The 17,680-nt window shown below is 41.5% G+C and overlaps 1 protein-coding gene across 2 annotated transcripts in view; it reads left to right on the plus strand.

Annotated features, from left to right (window-relative positions):
* MDFIC2 (MyoD family inhibitor domain containing 2) overlaps positions 1-17,680 on the plus strand; it is a 113,497-nt gene that overhangs the window by 62,967 nt on the left and 32,850 nt on the right. The window contains exons 2-3 of one of the 2 annotated variants that reach the window (XM_036333785.1): positions 14,267-14,299; positions 17,052-17,057. The exons of the other annotated variant lie outside the window; for it this stretch is intronic. Of the exons in view, the coding sequence (XP_036189678.1) occupies positions 14,267-14,299; positions 17,052-17,057 (39 nt within the window). The remainder of the gene's footprint in view (positions 1-14,266; positions 14,300-17,051; positions 17,058-17,680) is intronic. 2 annotated transcript variants of the gene reach the window in all.

Here is a 17,680-nt window from a genome sequence, read left to right on the forward strand (position 1 = left end):
GTTAATTCACTTCCCTTTTCTTGATTTCCTTTCATCTGAGTCATATAGGCCACCATCCACAAACACATCACATCTGGCAGCCGGCTCAACACTCTCCCGTTGTATACCAACCAGCTTTATCTCCACTTCCCAGGATATTTCGCTGTTGAGTTCTTTGGTTCATTAACTCTTGAATCCGTTTTATCCTGTTCATCTCCAATTATAAATTGATATCTTGTTTAAGGCTTCATTAACTCTTGCTTGATTGCAAGAGCCCAGCATTGCTCATCTAACCTAATCTTGGCCTTCCAATCGGCTGCCAGAATTCTCTTTCTAATTTTGACCAGGTATTTTTCTGCTTTAAATTCTCCTTTCTATGATATATGAGGCCTCCAATTTCTAGGCTATCCCTATTTCTCAAGTCTCATTTCCTGGATATCTTCTTACCATGAACCTTATACTCCAGTCAAATCAGTCTGTTTTTATTGCTGCTTCATGACTCAACACTTTGGCAATTCTTGAACCATATACGTAAAATGCTTTTTTGCCCAGTTGAGAAACTCCATCTGCACTCAACTGAAGTATTATCTCCGCAGTGAAGACATTCCTGTAATCTCTTTAGAAGGCTGATAACATTTTATCCAGGACCATGTCAGTACAATATCTTATGTCTTCATAGCACTTAATTACAATTCATTGGAATAATTTATTTCCTGTGTGTCTTTCTTATTAAACCATGAGTCAGAGAGTAGAAGACCTGACATTACAAATTATGTTTTAGTATTCCCATTGACTGGCACAGTACCTGAGATGCAATAGGTGCTCAATAAATGTTAACCCATCTCCTTTACCACTCTCCTTCCTACCCTCCAAATAATAAAAGATGAATTAAATTGGCTTGTTTTGACTTATATTTTGATCATATTAATGGAATAATTTACTTCATTTGTTAAAGTAATGTCTAATATAATATATATATATATATATATATATATATATATATATATATATGCCTAAGTGACCGTTAAGATGGAACAACTGGAAAACCAGTTGACCAGTCTCTATGATGCGCACTGACCACCAGGGAGCAGAGGCTCAACACAAGAGATGCCCCCTGGCAGTGAGTGTGCCCCCACAGGGGGAGCACAGCTCAGCCAGAAGCCAAGATCACGGCTGACAAGCACAGCTGTGGCAGCAGGAGCCTCTCTCAACTCCACGGCAGCACTACCGAGTGGCAGCAGCAGGTGCAGCGGGCCGGGATGAGCACGAGTGGTGCAGCATCTGGCCCTGGTTCTGGCTTCTCCCTGGCCGTCTGCCGCTTGGCATACTGCTACATCCCTCTCACAACCTGGGACCCCTCGGGGGCCAAAACTGGCAGTCAGACATCCCCTGAGAGGTCCTTGATTGCAAGAGGGTGCAGGCTGGGCTGAGGGACAACCCTCGCCCCCCCCCCCCCGCTCCCCAGCACAAATTTTGTGCACTGGGCCTCTAGTCTAAAATAAGACTGAGTATCTCTTTAACCCATAAACTTATACTTAAGTAGAAAAATAATTTGATGTTATTTTTGTGCTTTGTGAATACTTCTGATTTCTGTTTCCTTGATTAACAAAATCCTATTTGTGGTTTGTAACCTTAAATCTCCATTAAGCCTCTATATTATTCTGCTTCTTGCTACTCTCACCCCACACACATCTCACTTTATATTTCCTTAGAAAATGCTCATGGTATGCATACAATAAAAACAAAACAAATCATAATGATGATTGAGATAAAAAGGTTTCCAAAAGAAGCCACAGGACCTATAAGAACTGCAGAGATGGGAAATGAGCTGCGCCCCCATCCACGAGTGGTGCTTGAGAATCTGGAGGGATATCTTAGCTGTAGAGTTCCTCCCTGAGTGCAAGGGTCCCAGCCCCACGCTGGGCTCCCAGCCCAGAGCACCAGTGCCAGAGAGAGGAGCCCCACAACATCTGGCTGTAAAAATCAGCAAGAATTCTGTCCATCCGGGTGAGACAGGGGGCTGCTGGCAACCCAAGCATCCTCTTAAAGAGCCCATGCACAGACTCACTCACTTGCAGGCACTTGCCTGGCCTCCAGTGGAAGAACTGCAGCTGGGGGTCGAAGGGGGAACAGAGACATACAGAGAGAAACTGAGTTGTATGGATCCAGGGCACAGGTTGGAGGGAGAGCTTCCATTGTCCCTATGTTGATCCGTGCCTTCACATGGCCAAATCTGAATCTGCCCTAGTCTAGTGAATTAATCTTACCCCATCACTCAGATGACTTCCTGAGACCCCACCTTTCAGTACTACCTTAGAGGTAGCCAGCAGCAGGCCTCAGCAGGCTATTTTGCTGAATGGTTCTAGGCCCACTACTGATGTCAGGCGGGCTCAGTTCGCAATGGTGGCCATTCCCACACACATCTAGGCCAAGCACAGGCAACTACCAACTGTGGGTCACTTTGGAGCTCCTACCAGGTAGCCCAGGGCTGGTCACACTCAGCTGTTTACCTGGCCCTTTAACAGAAACACCCAGTTGAAACAGCAAAAATAATATTTTTAAAAAATGAGGATAGTTTAAGGGATTTCTAGGACAACATCAAATATAACAACATCTGCACCATAGGTGTACCAGAACCAGAAGAGGAAGAGCAAGGGATTAAGAATCTATTTGAAAAAATAATGGCTAAAACTTCCTTAATCTGGTGAAGGAAATAATACAAGTCAGGAAGCACAGAGTTCCAAACAAGATAAATCCAAAGAGGCCCACACCAGGAGAGGTCATAATAAAAATGCCAAAGATTAAGGAAAGAATCTTAAAAGCAGCAAGAGAAAAGCACTTAGTTACCTACAAGGGAGCTCCCACAAGACTGTCAGTTGATTTATCAACAGAAGCTTTGCAGGCCAGAAGGGATTGGAATGACATACTCAAAGTGATAAAAAACAAAGACCTGCAACCAAAACTACTCTACCCAACAAGATGATAATTTAAAATGGAGAGATAAAGAGCTTCCAAGACAAGTAAAAGCTAAAGGAGTTCATCACCACCAAACCAGCATGACAAGGAATGTTAAAGGGACTTTTTTAAGAAGAAAAAAAAATAAAAGAACATAAATATGAATTAAAATATGACAATACAATACCAACATACCTATCAATAATCATTTTAAATGTAAATAGATTAATACTCTAATCAAAATATATAAGGTTGCTCAATGAATAATAAAATAAGACCCATGCATATGCTATCTAAAAGATACCCACTTCAGATCAAAAGACTGATTTAGATTGAAAGTAAAGGAATATAAAAAGATATTTCATGCAAATAGAAACAAAAAAACTGGGGTCGCAATACTTATATCAGACAAAATAGACTTAAAACAAAGGCTGTAATAAAAGACAAAGAAGGACCTTTCATAATGACAAAGAGATCAATCCAAAAAGAGGATATAAACATCTATGCACCCAACCTAAGAGCAACTAAAGATGTAAAGCAAATATTGACAGACATAAAGGAAGAAATTGACAGGGATGAAGTCTTAGTTGGGGACTTTAACACCCCATTGTCATTAATCAATGGATAGATCCTCCAAACAAAAAACCAACAAGGAAACAGTGGCCTTAAATGACACATTAGAATGCGTTATTTATTCATTTATTTATTTATTTATTTATTTATTTATTTATTCATTCATTCTTGATTTGAGAGAGAGGGAGAGAGAGAGAGAGAGAGAAACATTGATCTGTTGCCTCCCACATGTGCCTCAACCAGGGATTGAACCCACAACCTGGGTATGCACCATGACTGGGACTTAAATCTGCTATCTATTGGTGTATGAGTCAACACTCCAACTAACTGAGTCACACTGGCCAGGGCCAGACCAGGTAGAATTAATTGATATTTTTAGATCATTTCACCCCAAACAACACAATATACATTCTTTTCAAATACACATGAAACCAGCATTATTTACAATAGCCAAAATATAGAAGCAACCTAAGTGCCCATCAATGGACAATTGAATAAAGACATGGTACATATACACTGGAACATTACACAACATTAACAAAGAATACACTCTTACAATTTGCAACAATCTGGATGGACTTAAAGAGCATTAACCTAAGTGAAATAAGTCATACAGAGAATGACAAATACCATATAATTTCACTTATATGTGGAATCTAAGAATGAGAGAAATGAACAAACAAAACAGAAACAGACTCATAGATACAGAGAACAAAATCCTATTTTTACCATTGAAGAGAATTGGGGCAGCTGGGTGAAAAAAGTGAAGGGATTAAAAAGTACAAATTTGTAGTTACAAAATAGGCATGGGGATATACAGTACAGCATATGGAAAATAGTCATTAATACCGTAATAACTGTGTATGGTGCCAGGTGGGTAGTAAAGTGTATAAATGTCTGACTACTATGCTGTATACCTGAAACTAATGTAAAATAATATTGACTGTCAATCGTAATTTAAAAAAACTTTTTTAAAAGATAGAAAAAACAGAATACATGTGAGGTGCTCAAGAATGCAGTTAAATATTTTAGGTTCAATATTTCCATAACAACTTTCCTGGTGGGTTTAAAGGAAAATATTTCACTAATTGCCCATCTTCAAGAAAGCCACCCTCAACCATTCAGATTTAATCTAGTCCCATCCTTATTAGAATTACTGCCTCTAAAAATAAACAAATGGGACTACATCAAAATAAAAAGCTTCTGCACAGCAAAAGAAATCATTAACAAAACAAAAAGGGAGCCCATTGTATGGGAGAACATATTTGGCAATGGTACATCTGATAAGGGGTTAATATCCAAACTGTATAAGGAACTCATACAACTTAACAGAAGGAAGACAAACAATCCAATTACAAAGTGGGCAAAAGACCTAAATGGACATTTCTTCAAAGTGGACATACAAATGGCCAAGAGACATATGAAAAAATGCTGTTACTAATCATCAAAGAGATGCAAATTAAAATGACAATGAGGTATTGCTTCACACCTGTCAGAATGCCTACCATCAATAAATCAACAAATGACAAGTGCTGGCAAGGATTTGGAGAAAAGGGAACCCTAATATACTGCTGGTGGGAATGCAGACTGGTGCAGCCATAATAGATAACAGTCTGGAGTTTCCTCAAATAATTAAATATGGAACTGCCATTTGACCCAGTGATCCCACTTCTAGGAATATATCCTAAGAAACCCAAAGCACCAATCAGAAAGAATGTATGCACCCCTGTGTTCATAGCAGCACAATTTACAATGGCTAAGACCTGGAAACAGCCCAAGTGCCCATCAGTAGATGAGTGGATAAAAAGCTGTGCTACATTTACACCATGGAATACTAGGCAGCAGTAAAAAAAAAAAAAAAAAAAAAAAAAAAAAAAAAGGATTTCTTACCATTTGAGACAGCATGGAGGGACCTGGAGAGTATTATGCTAAGTGAAATAAGTCAGTCAGAGAAAGACAAGTATCACATGATCTCACTCATATATGGAATCTAAGTAACAAAATAAACTGGTGAATGGAGTGGATCCAGAGACATGGACGCATGGAACAGAGTGCGGAATCTGTGAGGGAAAGCAGGGGAGGGGGAGGAGGGAAGATAATCAACCAAAGAATTTGTGTGCATATATGCATAACCCATGGATGCAAACAGTGGGTGGTGATGGCCTGGCACGGGGGAGGTGGCGAGGGGGCTGGAGGGGGTCAATGGGGGGGGGAAAAGTACATATGTAACACTTTCAACAATAAAGTTTTTTTAAAAAGAGAAAGAAATGCTGCCTCTACTTTATTGATAAGATGGTGTAAAATTTCTCCCTGTACACACCAAAGAATATCTCAAAATAAAAAGAAACTATAGAGGGGACATCATCATTATGTCTGAAAAAGAAGTGAAATGACAAAAAGTTAGAAAAAGGGAGAAAAAATAAGTGACATGGTCAGAGAATAAATTCATTCAAGCAATGTGACCTGAGTTCCTACCACCTACTTGGCACTGTGTCTGGCACTCAGGAAAATAAACTTTAAAAATGTCCCAGCCCTTCAAGGTTGTCAGGGAGACAGACAGACACCCACCAATTATTATGCTATGACTTGAGCTTCATATTGTTCAAGAATATTCTGTTAAGGACCTATAATCATTAATTATTGAGCAAAAGTCATGCTTAAATATAACATCATTAATTACTATTGTGTGGGGAGAAAAAATGATTTACAAATGTTTAAGATGGTGAGGTTGTTTTAAGGATAACACAAATTAAAATTATATTGCTTTTCTTTATAAACTTTCTACATCCCAGTTATAATCTACTTTCTAAATAGTACACAATGCCATGCTTTTATCATTAAATACAGATGCCCAGTTAAATCTAAATCTCAGATAAATAACACATACTTTTTGGTATGAAGTATTCCCATATATTACATGGTACATACTCATACAAAAACGTATGCGCCATTTTATCTGAAATTCAAATTAAACTGAGCACGCTGCACTTGCATTTGCCAGACCTGGCAATCCCCTTCAGAGCGGCCTGTCCCGTCAGCAGACGCCGCCGCCTCCCCTGCCGGTGGCTTCAGTGGACGCCACGAGGGCACGAGGGCGGGCGCCACGGCCCGCGTGGCTGCGTTTACAACAGCACTGGGCTCAAGCAGAGGCTCGGCAGCTGCGTCCCCCTTCTCTCCCCAATGCTCTGGTTCATCACACAAGTGGCAAAGCGCGACCTTTCCCCTTCCATCCTCCTGAGGAAAACACACTTTCTAAACGGGTGAAAGTCTCAAAAATTAAAACTGACTGTGAACTGTTCCAGAAGCTTGAGGCTGTCAATGCTTTATGCTTTTAAGCAGTTGCCATAATTCACCCCAGAGGCATCTGCATATTTTTGTGGAGTTTTTCATGGTGTGTAGTGAACTTTGATATCTTTTGGGAATAAAAGAGCTCTCTGTCTGTCTATCTACACATATATATTTAACAATGCAAGTTATTGTTACAAAATGTAGGCTGTTGTCAATTTCAGTTCCCTGTCAGATCAAAAGAACAGAGCAGGCAGGAAGGAGAGGATGAGCTCACTGCCTACGCTAATAACAAGCCGGGTCCCGAATTGGCAAAGGCAGCCCTCGCTGCAGAGATTGTTTTTAACACCATAAGCAGACATTTAAAAAACTGCATGGTGACAGGAGAGTACATTTTAAATTGTCAACCTTCATGATGTCCTTTTGAAGAATAGCAATTACATAACCGGGAGCTTTATTTTGCATTTGAAATATATATATATAAAGCACTTGGCAGTGTTATGCACAACTCCGTATCTGAATACTTTATAAAAATTATTTAGTTTTTACTATTACCTTTTTCCCCCCTATTACCAAATTACTAGTTAAAGTTGCCATCAATATTAAGTAGGTAGTACAGAATTACAACTGTTTTCTATTTAAATTATTAACAAATGTATTTAGTCAGGCCATTAACCATATGCCATTTTTTAATCACATTCAAAGTCCAGTTTGTAATGTTGCAAGGGTCACACTTTTTGTCATCTTTATAGCATTAAAAGAGTTTGTTAATATTCTAACAATTTGTTAAAGTTTAAGTCACTTCCTATTAGGCAATGAGAGAGGAAAATGCTATCCAAAAAGTAATCTTATATCACCACAACATCATTTATTCTTTTTTTCTAATTCTCATCTCCTTTGGAAATAATTCTAGAAAAATCTCTTTAAAAATGCAGACAATGCCAAGAGAAATGCATTGCAAGTACCTTAAATAGTTAATGTATTTTCTAAATGAATGATTTAAAATAGCTATTAAAGGAGAGGAAATGAGCTTAGGTTTCTAGTAATGACTTCTCCTCTTCAAAATGAAATCTGTAAATCCCTGATCACAATTCCAAATCCCCAAAGGGCGTGACGTTCTGGGACCAGGGCTCATGGACTTCATGTCTAACAGCCCCCCGTGAGTACCATGATTTTTATAGATGTAATTTGGGAGAATTTTCAAAATTTATAATCCTGGGGACAGTTTATGAATGAATTTCCTTCTTAAAGTACATTATTCTAGAAATCAACTTTTCCACCCAAATTGTAACCAGAGCATATAAGAATGTGAGCAGAGCATAGATATGTACCTACAGAGACATATGCATATGTGTTTATATATGCATGCACACACATGCACACAATATAAGTACCATTTTATTCATAACAGCATAATGACTCAGCCTGTGATTGTTAATAAAAGTGCATTTCTAACCATCAAATTGGAGTCTATTATTCTAAGTTAATTGCATTTGCCCTAAAGAGACTTACAGCTGGATGTCAGCCTGTTTGTGTCAGTTTCATTTTATTCATCAGTCAATCTTGTCTCCTCTTCTTTTTAAAGCCCATATATTGATCAAATAGATTTTTTAGCATACCTCCGCAGCTTCCACAGCATCTTAAAAAATAGAAATCATCTTACTATCATCAGATACATTTGATTACTTCATTCATTTGCCCGTTATCTTCATTGCTATTTCAGGAGCAAATAGATGCCCCTTTGATAGGCCCGTAATTTTGCCTTTGAATATAATAGATGTAATTCGCTTAAAGAGGCATTTGGCAAAAGTTAAGGTAAGGACGCGTACACTGCAGTGGGTGGTGCGCGGCTGCTGCTGGTGAGGGCAGGGGAGGCGCCTGGCAGTGGCTTGCTTCTTTACCAGAGTGCATTTCAGAGGAGAGAGCATCCTGTTAAATTTGGCCTCAGAGGAGAGGGTACTATTAGGTGGGGAAGTGGCTTAAAGAAATAACCGGGCTCCATGTTCCCATTTGAGCCAAAGAAAACCCGAGGGGGCACAGAAGAGCAGGAGGTGAGGGTAGAAAAGCAGTTAAGCTAGAAAATCCGCACAGAATTAGAATCTTCCTTCTGTGAGTCCAGTTGCGTAGCGGGGATAAAAGCATCACAGGGTGAGGAGGTAATTAGCAGATCAGAAGCAAAGCAGTTAAAAGGTGACCCTTACCTCCTCCACTACTCAGTCTAGGAAACTATGGACAATTATGTCAGTATTCTCTCCAGGGACGGGGTACGGGTCCTCCATCTGCCAGGACACAAAGCTCTCAGCATTGTCACTGCCCGAGCCCGGTGCTTTGTATGGAAATTCCTTCACATCACGCCAGCCTGGCCTTTCACCCTTGCTTTTGACCAGTGATTCTGAATGACTGGTTTCCGTCCCGGGACATTGGGGAACCTAGAGGCACTGGGGGAGGTGCCCCTGCTGTTTGGTGAGCAGGCTGAGTGGCACAGCTCACAGCCCACAGCACAGCCCCCTGGACGAGGGTTTACCCAAATGACAGCAGTGCTGCAGGTAAGAAACCCTGCTCTCCGGGGTGCCTGGCATACACTTAACGCTGAAAAACAAAGCCTGCAACACAGTTCAGCGGAGGCAGCGGGTGAGGAGGATTTACGCAGCTCAGAGAGGAGGGCAGAAAGCTGCAGAAACAGACTCTCCCCTGCCTATTAAATAACCTGCACCCAGGAACAGCTGAGCAAAATACAACCCCAATTTTGAGGGGAACAAAGAAAAATGAAAATCATTGCTTGAGAGAAGATGTTTCAAAGGCCTCCAAGACAAACCAACTGAAAAATCCCCAATAAAAAGACTCAGTAAGAAAAATTGTGTCACGGTCCCTAATCCTCAACAGACCTTAACAAGAGGTTCATGAGCCAGAGACTCATGTCTGCAGAAGACAAAAGACATAGGAAATAATATCGTCTAGAGAAGGATTATTGTAAAGCGGCAGCAGAAAGATAAAACAGATCCTGCATCTTACAATTAGGACTCCTAAAAAGAATAACCAGAAATGTGCTAAAAACCATATCACAGTAACTGCAACATCTTTCTGCTCTTGGGAAATTAATATTTAGTTTAGGCCTGGGGCAATATTTTTAAAACCTTTTTTTTTTTTTTTTTGGACGGATGCTTTATACCCCACCTAACTAGATACCCCCGCCACCAAACCACTCCCCAGCACAGATGGCCAAGACATTTGCTTTTTCAAATACTCCATATTTCCACAGCCACCCACCAGACAAAAATTAGATTACCAATGCTTGTGTAAACTTTCCAATCTCTGACACAATAAGATTCCAGAAAATGTACGTGTGCAGCTAAAAGCAGCATTATACATAATGTACTGTAATTCCAACAGACAAGTTGCTATCTTCCGTAGATATACACACTTTCCATGCCAAACACATGAACGTCAATACATTTTTCTCAAGTTAAAATGGAAACCATTTAACAGATATAATGGGCACCATGACTTTCATTTTGCATTACTAATGCAGTAGAGGAGGGAAGCTTTGGCAGGGATTGCAAGGAGACCAATAATGTAAAAAAACAGGAAACAACATAGAGTTATCATTGCTGTCAAGCTATTGTCCCAAAGCCTGGTCAAGGAACCCAAGAGCCCTGAGATTTCATATGGTCAGAAGTCTAATTCCACATTCACATTTCTACCGATGAGCATGTAAAAAATGGACAAAATAGGAATTGCGTGTTTACAAAAAGATCAAAGGGGTGTCGGCATGCATTTCCCCCATTCCTGAGGAGAAGTTATCATAGGCAGCTTGATTTTAGGGGAGATTGCTTAAATGATAAGTAAAGAGAGTTAGGAAGATTGTCCATAAAGCCAAATCCTGAGTCTCTAATTTCACTGCAGGAAAAACATATTTGTCAAGTCTCCTTTCTATAACCCATGTAAAAATGTCAGAAACAATAATACACAGCATTGGCTCTTACCCTTACCTCAAGTCTTTCCAGCATCTAGGATCGTTACTTCAGTCATTACACTCTGAAGAACTTTTTCTTCTGGTGCTATTAGATTTAGGTAATACACTTAAAGCCCTAAACCAATGTTATATTTTGTTTTGAGTTTTGAACACAGGGTTATTGGAATCAAGCAGACCTCAATTCTAAGCTTATCTCTACTACTTACAAACTGAGTGAGCTTGGGCAAATAACCCTATCAGACTTTCAGTTTCTCCACCTGTAAAATGGGTATAATAAAAATAAAGAACCTAACAATTCCTGATATAGAGCCCATTGCATTTTAGCCATAGTCGTTATGTCCGTTATATTTACAAAGCGGGTATAAGCATGTTTAGTACTAGGCTCCGAAGTGTAGAGACAGACTCCAGAAGCCACCTGGAGGAAGAGCGGGAGACTGTCTTTGTTAGGCTCACGGTGATTTCCAGCAGCGATTTGCCCTTGTTTGATTTTATTTTTCCCCTTAGGAAAAAACACATCTGTACCTGGTGAAATGTTAAGAGTGAAAATGTGACAATATTCAGGAAAATCAAACTAGCTCTTCTTTCAAAATCTCACCACGCCCAGCAACCAAAGACTTGTTGGCTGCTGTGCCCTGTGTGGGGCCTCCTCCACTCCAGCGGCAGGCCTCCAGGCGGTCCGGCCTGCGAACGCCGTGACAGCAATTCGGTTACGAGGTGGGAAATGGTGGGACATGGTGGGAAACAGTGGGCGTAGGAAATGAAGAATATCTTGGACTGTGAAAGGTCCAGATGAGTTAGTAAGCTATTAACTTGGATCATTTTTCATATGATGAATCAACTTTTATGAGAAATATTCAATGTTTTCAAACTGCTTATCAAGATCTTAACTCTGTCATCGTCTAGGCCTGTATTATTGAAATTTTAAGGACACCACTTAATATTTTAATTGTTAGCTTACAGTGACGTGCCCTAGAGTCTAAAAGCATCTCAAAAATTTAGCTTGTTTCTGTCTTCTCATGGGGAATAAACGTTTCAGAATGAGGGTCTTCTAGGTGTACCATGTTTAACCAGATGAAAACTAAACCGGATGGGCACGACAGTCAGCAATAGAAAGAGAAACAGATTAAGTGCTTATAATTAAAGCTGGAGGAATGGAAGAATTCACACTTCCTTAGAGCTATTATTTCAGACAGTCTGGTGTCAGAATTAAAAGCCAACCAGTGCATCTGTTTATATTGCCAAGGATTTTCACAGAAGAAGGGCTAGGAAACACATATTTTTTAATTAGGGTCCAAATTCCAAAGAGCACACAAAAAAATAGTACTTAAAAAATTTATGTTCTTGTGATTTGTATTGTCCAATGTCTAAACAAAGACAAAAATCATGTTCCTTACTTCTCCTTCACAAACACAAGTGAAAAGATTTTTTTAAAAAAATGTAATTCTGTTGCTTTGGCCACAGACTCCTTTTTGTTTTCCTCTTGCTTCTGGCTGAGCTACTGCTTCTCTTTCCCAGGATGAAATCACATAGGAAAAGCTGCTTAAGGAAGGCTTCACTCACACAGAAGGCTCACACACTGGCTCTGCTCTCTGGCCTGAAGAGCTGGTTTACAATGGCCACCAAAAATTACCGTTTTACACTCCAAAAGTACACCTCCTATATTTAAAATCTGAGTTAACTCTTTGCTTAAACTTCGAATTAAAGGAAAGCCTTTTTTTAAAAATCCATGCTGATGATATAGAACATTGTAGCACTCAAATCTATTACCAACTCTATTGTACTCTTCACCTGAAAAGTTAGAGGTAGTTTCTGCAATTTCAAAGATTACTTTTTTGTTCGGTTGAAATAACATAACAAAATAAAAATATAGTTTTCCCTACACAAAAGCGAATAGACTTTATTCAGTATTTATTGACCACCTTTTGCCAGCCAGCGGGCTTGCTGTTGGGGAACACGGGGTTGAGTCAGTCATCCTGCACCTTGAAATCTCTCCTAAGGGAAGTCAGGGTTGTAGCAAAGCACCTGGGAGAGGAGAGTGGTGAATGGACTGAGAGGTGATCGGTTCTCATGCCTTTCCTTCGGTGGAGGAGGAAAGTAGGATCTCAGAGGCCTGAGCTCTGAGGTCACAGAGCTCTTACCAGGACTAGAGTTCATGTCTCCAAATTAAAAGCTCATGCCTCTCAATAGCAATATACTTCTCCCCAGAAAATAATTGGTTTTTTTCCCAAAAACAATAATCCCAAGCCATGAAAGTCAAGACAGTTGACTAAGAGTTGAGAACAGAGCAGAGAGGCAATATTCATCTCAATTACACAGCGTGATGGATGGTGGGGAGGGAGGCTTTGGAGCTCAGACCCAACTGAGTTCTCACCTTGGATCTACTAGACCTATCCAGCTCGGTGATGTTGGCAAAAATGGAGCTCTGAAGGTATTCATATTATTAAATACTTTTAATTAAGATAACAATATGTGTATGACAGGTATACATTTCACAAAATAATGTACTTGAGTAGGTACTGAATATGTGTGTGTATATATATATATATATATATATATATATATATATATATATATTCCTGTTTCTTCTTCTCTCTGATAGAAATTGAATAGAACTGAAGAAAGACCAGGTCAGCAGAAACCACATCTCAGCTTTTCTGTTTCTCGCCAGTCATTTTAGCATGAGATCCACCCTGCAATTTTAAGCCATTTTTATAGATCATTTTTGGCACCTTCACAAGATTGAACATTTCCACACTGAACATTTTGGGAGTTAGAAACCAGAGACTAAACAATTACATTTAGAGAATTTCTTTCTTTTTTTTTTCTCAGAGAATTCCATCAGCATACACCCTCTAAGAAAATATGGGGAGTGTACAGAATCAGAAGAAGTATTTAAAATAAAGTAAACCACCTAGATAATTTTGCGAGTCTCATTCCATTATAAATCATAGCTACCATGGGTAAAGGGAAGTGTAGGTCCCCGTATCTAGGATGTCCAGGAGACCAGCTTTAGCAGCAGGGAAGGCCAGGTCCCTAGGCCGTAATTCAGTGCCCGCCGTTACGTTCTCTGCTCAGCGGCTTGGCCCCCAGTTTTGCTTTATTCTCAGGCTTTTTACACACAGCAAGAAAGATGGCTTCTGTCAGTCACAAGCCTGTCTCCCCTTCCCACCTGGCAAAGGAGAGAACACTCATCCCAGCATGCTAGTCTCAGGTCCCAGCCCTGCTGCTGCGCCTGGCTCTCAGGACCATCCTGCAGAGAGGCCTGCCTGGGGAGCCGAGGGCTCAGGCCATGGCTCCATGCATGGAGCAGGGCTGGGTGAGGCCACTCCACCCGCCAAGGGAATAGGCCCTGCACTGGAAAGCGGAGCTCTCCTTCCTGAAGAAAAGGGGGGAGAGAACCCTCCCAAGGCAACGCGCGCGCGCGCACACACACACACACACACACACACACACACACACACACACACAGAGGCATAATTCTGTTTAACTTCCCTGATTTAGGATTTCCCAGTTCAATTCAAAACCCCCTGGGCGGTCTTTGTAATAGCTTCCCGAATTGACTGCTGGGCGCTGCTGGTGCCAGGTGGAAAGGAAGAAGCCCACCCTTGCCCACGGCCACCCTCCAGCCGCCAGAGCACTGGCTCAAGCCCCTAAACATCGGCATACCCAGGGCATGCTGGGGGTGCAGTTTTACCTGAGGTGCTGACCGCCTGTGGCTGCACACATGTTAGATTAAGAAAGGTTAAAAACAGTGCGCTCGTTCGTGCGATATGTGGGCTCAGTGTGGCCATGCAGGCGCCTGCATTCATTCTGTGGGCTCACAGCTCCCCGCCTCCACCCCCGGCACCCCCTGAACATGCATGCAGAGGGAGGAAGGAGTCAGTCGAGCGAGACTGAAAATACAGGGAACAGGGCCGGTGGTGGAGAGACACCTCCTGTGGCTGGTAAAGAGATAGGGATGCAAACTCTGATGCAGAGGCTCATCTTTAAAAGGAGGAGGGTCCTTCTCCTCCAATAGAAACAGAAGAAAATGTACAGGAACAGGAGGGTCCTTCTCCTCCAATAGAAACAGAAGAAAATGTACAGGAACAGGAGGGTCCTTCTCCTCCAATAGAAACAGAAGAAAATGTACAGGAGGGTCCTTCTCCTCCAATAGAAACAGAAGAAAATGTACAGGAGGGTCCTTCTCCTCCAATAGAAACAGAAGAAAATGTACAGGAGGGTCCTTCTCCTCCAATAGATACAGAAGAAAATGTACAGGAGGGTCCTTCTCCTCCAATAGAAACAGAAGAAAATGTACAGGAACAGGAGGGTCCTTCTCCTCCAATAGAAACAGAAGAAAATGTACAGGAACAGAGACATTTTGCAGCAAAATGCAATCAAAGGAAACAATACCAATAAAGTTTTATTTGTACCCTTTTGGACAATGGTTCACATACTTCTCCAGCTACACATTAGAATTGTCAGAGCAATTGTTGCAAATTGTGATGCTCAGGCTGCACTCCATGTCCTGCACTCCATTTTCTTTCCATAAGAAGAAAAAGTTCCGTTTTCTTCAGGCTGAGGCTGTCCCAGGCAAGCTTTAAAGAGTTGGCAAGATCTGACCGACTAGGTGGGAAATGGGAAGGCATTACATGTGAGAACAACTTGGGCAAAATACAAAAAACTAGGAGCCAGTAAAGAAATTAATCTGAATACAACAAAGGAAGCAAGGAAGAAGTGGGGAAGAACACAGACAAGTTAGTCTGGGGGACGATCACAAAGGATGCTGCAAAGTAGACATGTGTGCCTCCCATTACTGTAACCATTAGCTGCACAAAGTCGGGATCTTACCAGTGTTGTCCACTTTTGTAATTCCAATCCCATGAAAGTCCATGGCAAAGACATTGTAAAGTCAGTAGATGTTCAATAAACGTCTGTTGAATAAATAACTTAATAAATGAACAAATGCATGAGCTGTATGTCTGAGATCCTTGAGAAAAGTGGGACTGTCTCATACCTGATCCCAAGTCACTCACTGCAAATACCTTTCCACATTTTACTCAGATCTACCTGGGGCCTCAGCTGGCTTCACTGGATATGACCTCAGTCCCTGTCTACTTAGTACCAGCAATGATAGACTGTGCATGTAATACATTTTTACTAAAATTTGACAAAAGTCAGACAACAAAACGGAGAAGGGCTTTACCATCCAAGTACTAGGTAGCAAGTGATCAGTTAAATATTAGAGGCCCTGGCTGCATAGTTCAGTTGGTCAGAGTGTTGTCCAGATACGGCAAGGTTGCAGGTCCAATCCTGTCAGGGCACATACAAGAATCAACCAATGAATGCATAAGTACGGAGAACAACAAGTCTCCCTGCCCCCCCCCCCCCCCGCTTCTCTCTTTCTGAAAATCAATCAATAATCTTTTAAATTAAATATTAGATAGCCATATTGTTAACTGTGTTACTTAGCCATTCTCATTGGTCATTATTCCATGGCAATACCTTGCTTCCTGCCAATTGCTATACTTCTATTTCCCTCCAGCCTCACCAGTACGACCCAAACCACAAGTTTCAGCTTTTCCTTACGTAGAGCATTTAACTCTGACTCTCCTATGCCAGGGCTCAGGAAAACTCAAGCTTTCTCAGGAAAGAGTCCCTTCCTGTTCATAGCTACAAACATTTGTAGCCGATTATTATTGTAAATGTCAATTTTTTTCTCTGTCTCCACACAAAAGAATGAATCACTCAGGGAGACAAGTGGAAAACCTCTGACCTAATAGTCACAAGTGAGGCCCCCACTGGGGAATAAATATTCATTATTAGAAATCCACAAAACAATAGGTATTCCCATGACTGTTGTATGTGATCTATGCCCTCTACACCCCCTAGGAACTCACATAATCCACATTGTTGTCTTAGCCTGTCATCCCCGAGGCCAGTCCCATGCTGGTGTGACTACAGGGGACACTCGCCGATCATGAGGATGAAGGTGATGAGGAGATGCTTGCTGAGATTTTATATCTTATAATAATAGGGGAGATAATAGCTACTTTGTGTGTCCAGAGCTGTTTAAAAGCATTAACATTTCACACAGTGCACATTCTCAGAAAGCAGATCAATGTTTACTCTTCCCTGTGTGGCGACTCCATGCAGTTGGGCACCTCTGGGTGAAAGCCTGGGACCCTGGAAGCGCAGCCCCAGTTCATTATGTCAGAATAGGGCGGTGTGGGCTGGAGGGTCAAGGGGCCCGTCTGTAATACTTTCACAATGAAGATAAATCTTAAAAACTAAATAAACAAAGACCCTGGCCATTGGCAGTGTTATTAGTGGTCAGGGGGCCGGGGAGGAGTGGGCAGCGAGGCGCTGGGATCACAGCGCTGAGTGGCTGTCAGGCAGCAGGACTATTACTGGTGCAGCATCCGTTTTGGAAGGAAGGAGACACACACACTCATGCACGCACATCGCACCAGGCCTGTGTGGTTCTTCCAGAGGAGGAGAATTTATTTTATTCTGTGACTTCTGGTCCAAATCGGCAAGTGGGCAAGTGAGAGTAGTGGGATCGTGGGATCATCTCTCTCTCTCTCTCTCTCTCTCTCTCTCTCTCTCTCTCTCTCTCTCTCTCCCTCTTTCCCTCTCTCTCTGGTCAGTGTGTGTTTCACTGATTAAGCACAAATCAACTTAATTCACGACCAACCAGAAAAGGATTCTGCAAGATTTAGCTCAGCAGCATCCAAAGGGCCACAGTCTGTCCTCAGAGCCCACTGAGAGGGGACCCCCAGCGCCGCATTCGGAGTCTGGACCCGTTTGTGTGGCCTGAGGAGTGGGGGTGATGCGCTTTGAAAGGGAGGCTTCTAGAGTTTTCCCTGGGGAAGGCAAGGCGCTGGGAGCGCTGGGCAGAGCTGAGCTCACACAAAGCGGAAGAATGTGAGG

This window comes from Myotis myotis, unplaced genomic scaffold (genome assembly GCF_014108235.1).
Source record: "Myotis myotis isolate mMyoMyo1 unplaced genomic scaffold, mMyoMyo1.p scaffold_m19_p_13, whole genome shotgun sequence".
Taxonomy (NCBI): Eukaryota; Metazoa; Chordata; class Mammalia; order Chiroptera; family Vespertilionidae; genus Myotis; species Myotis myotis.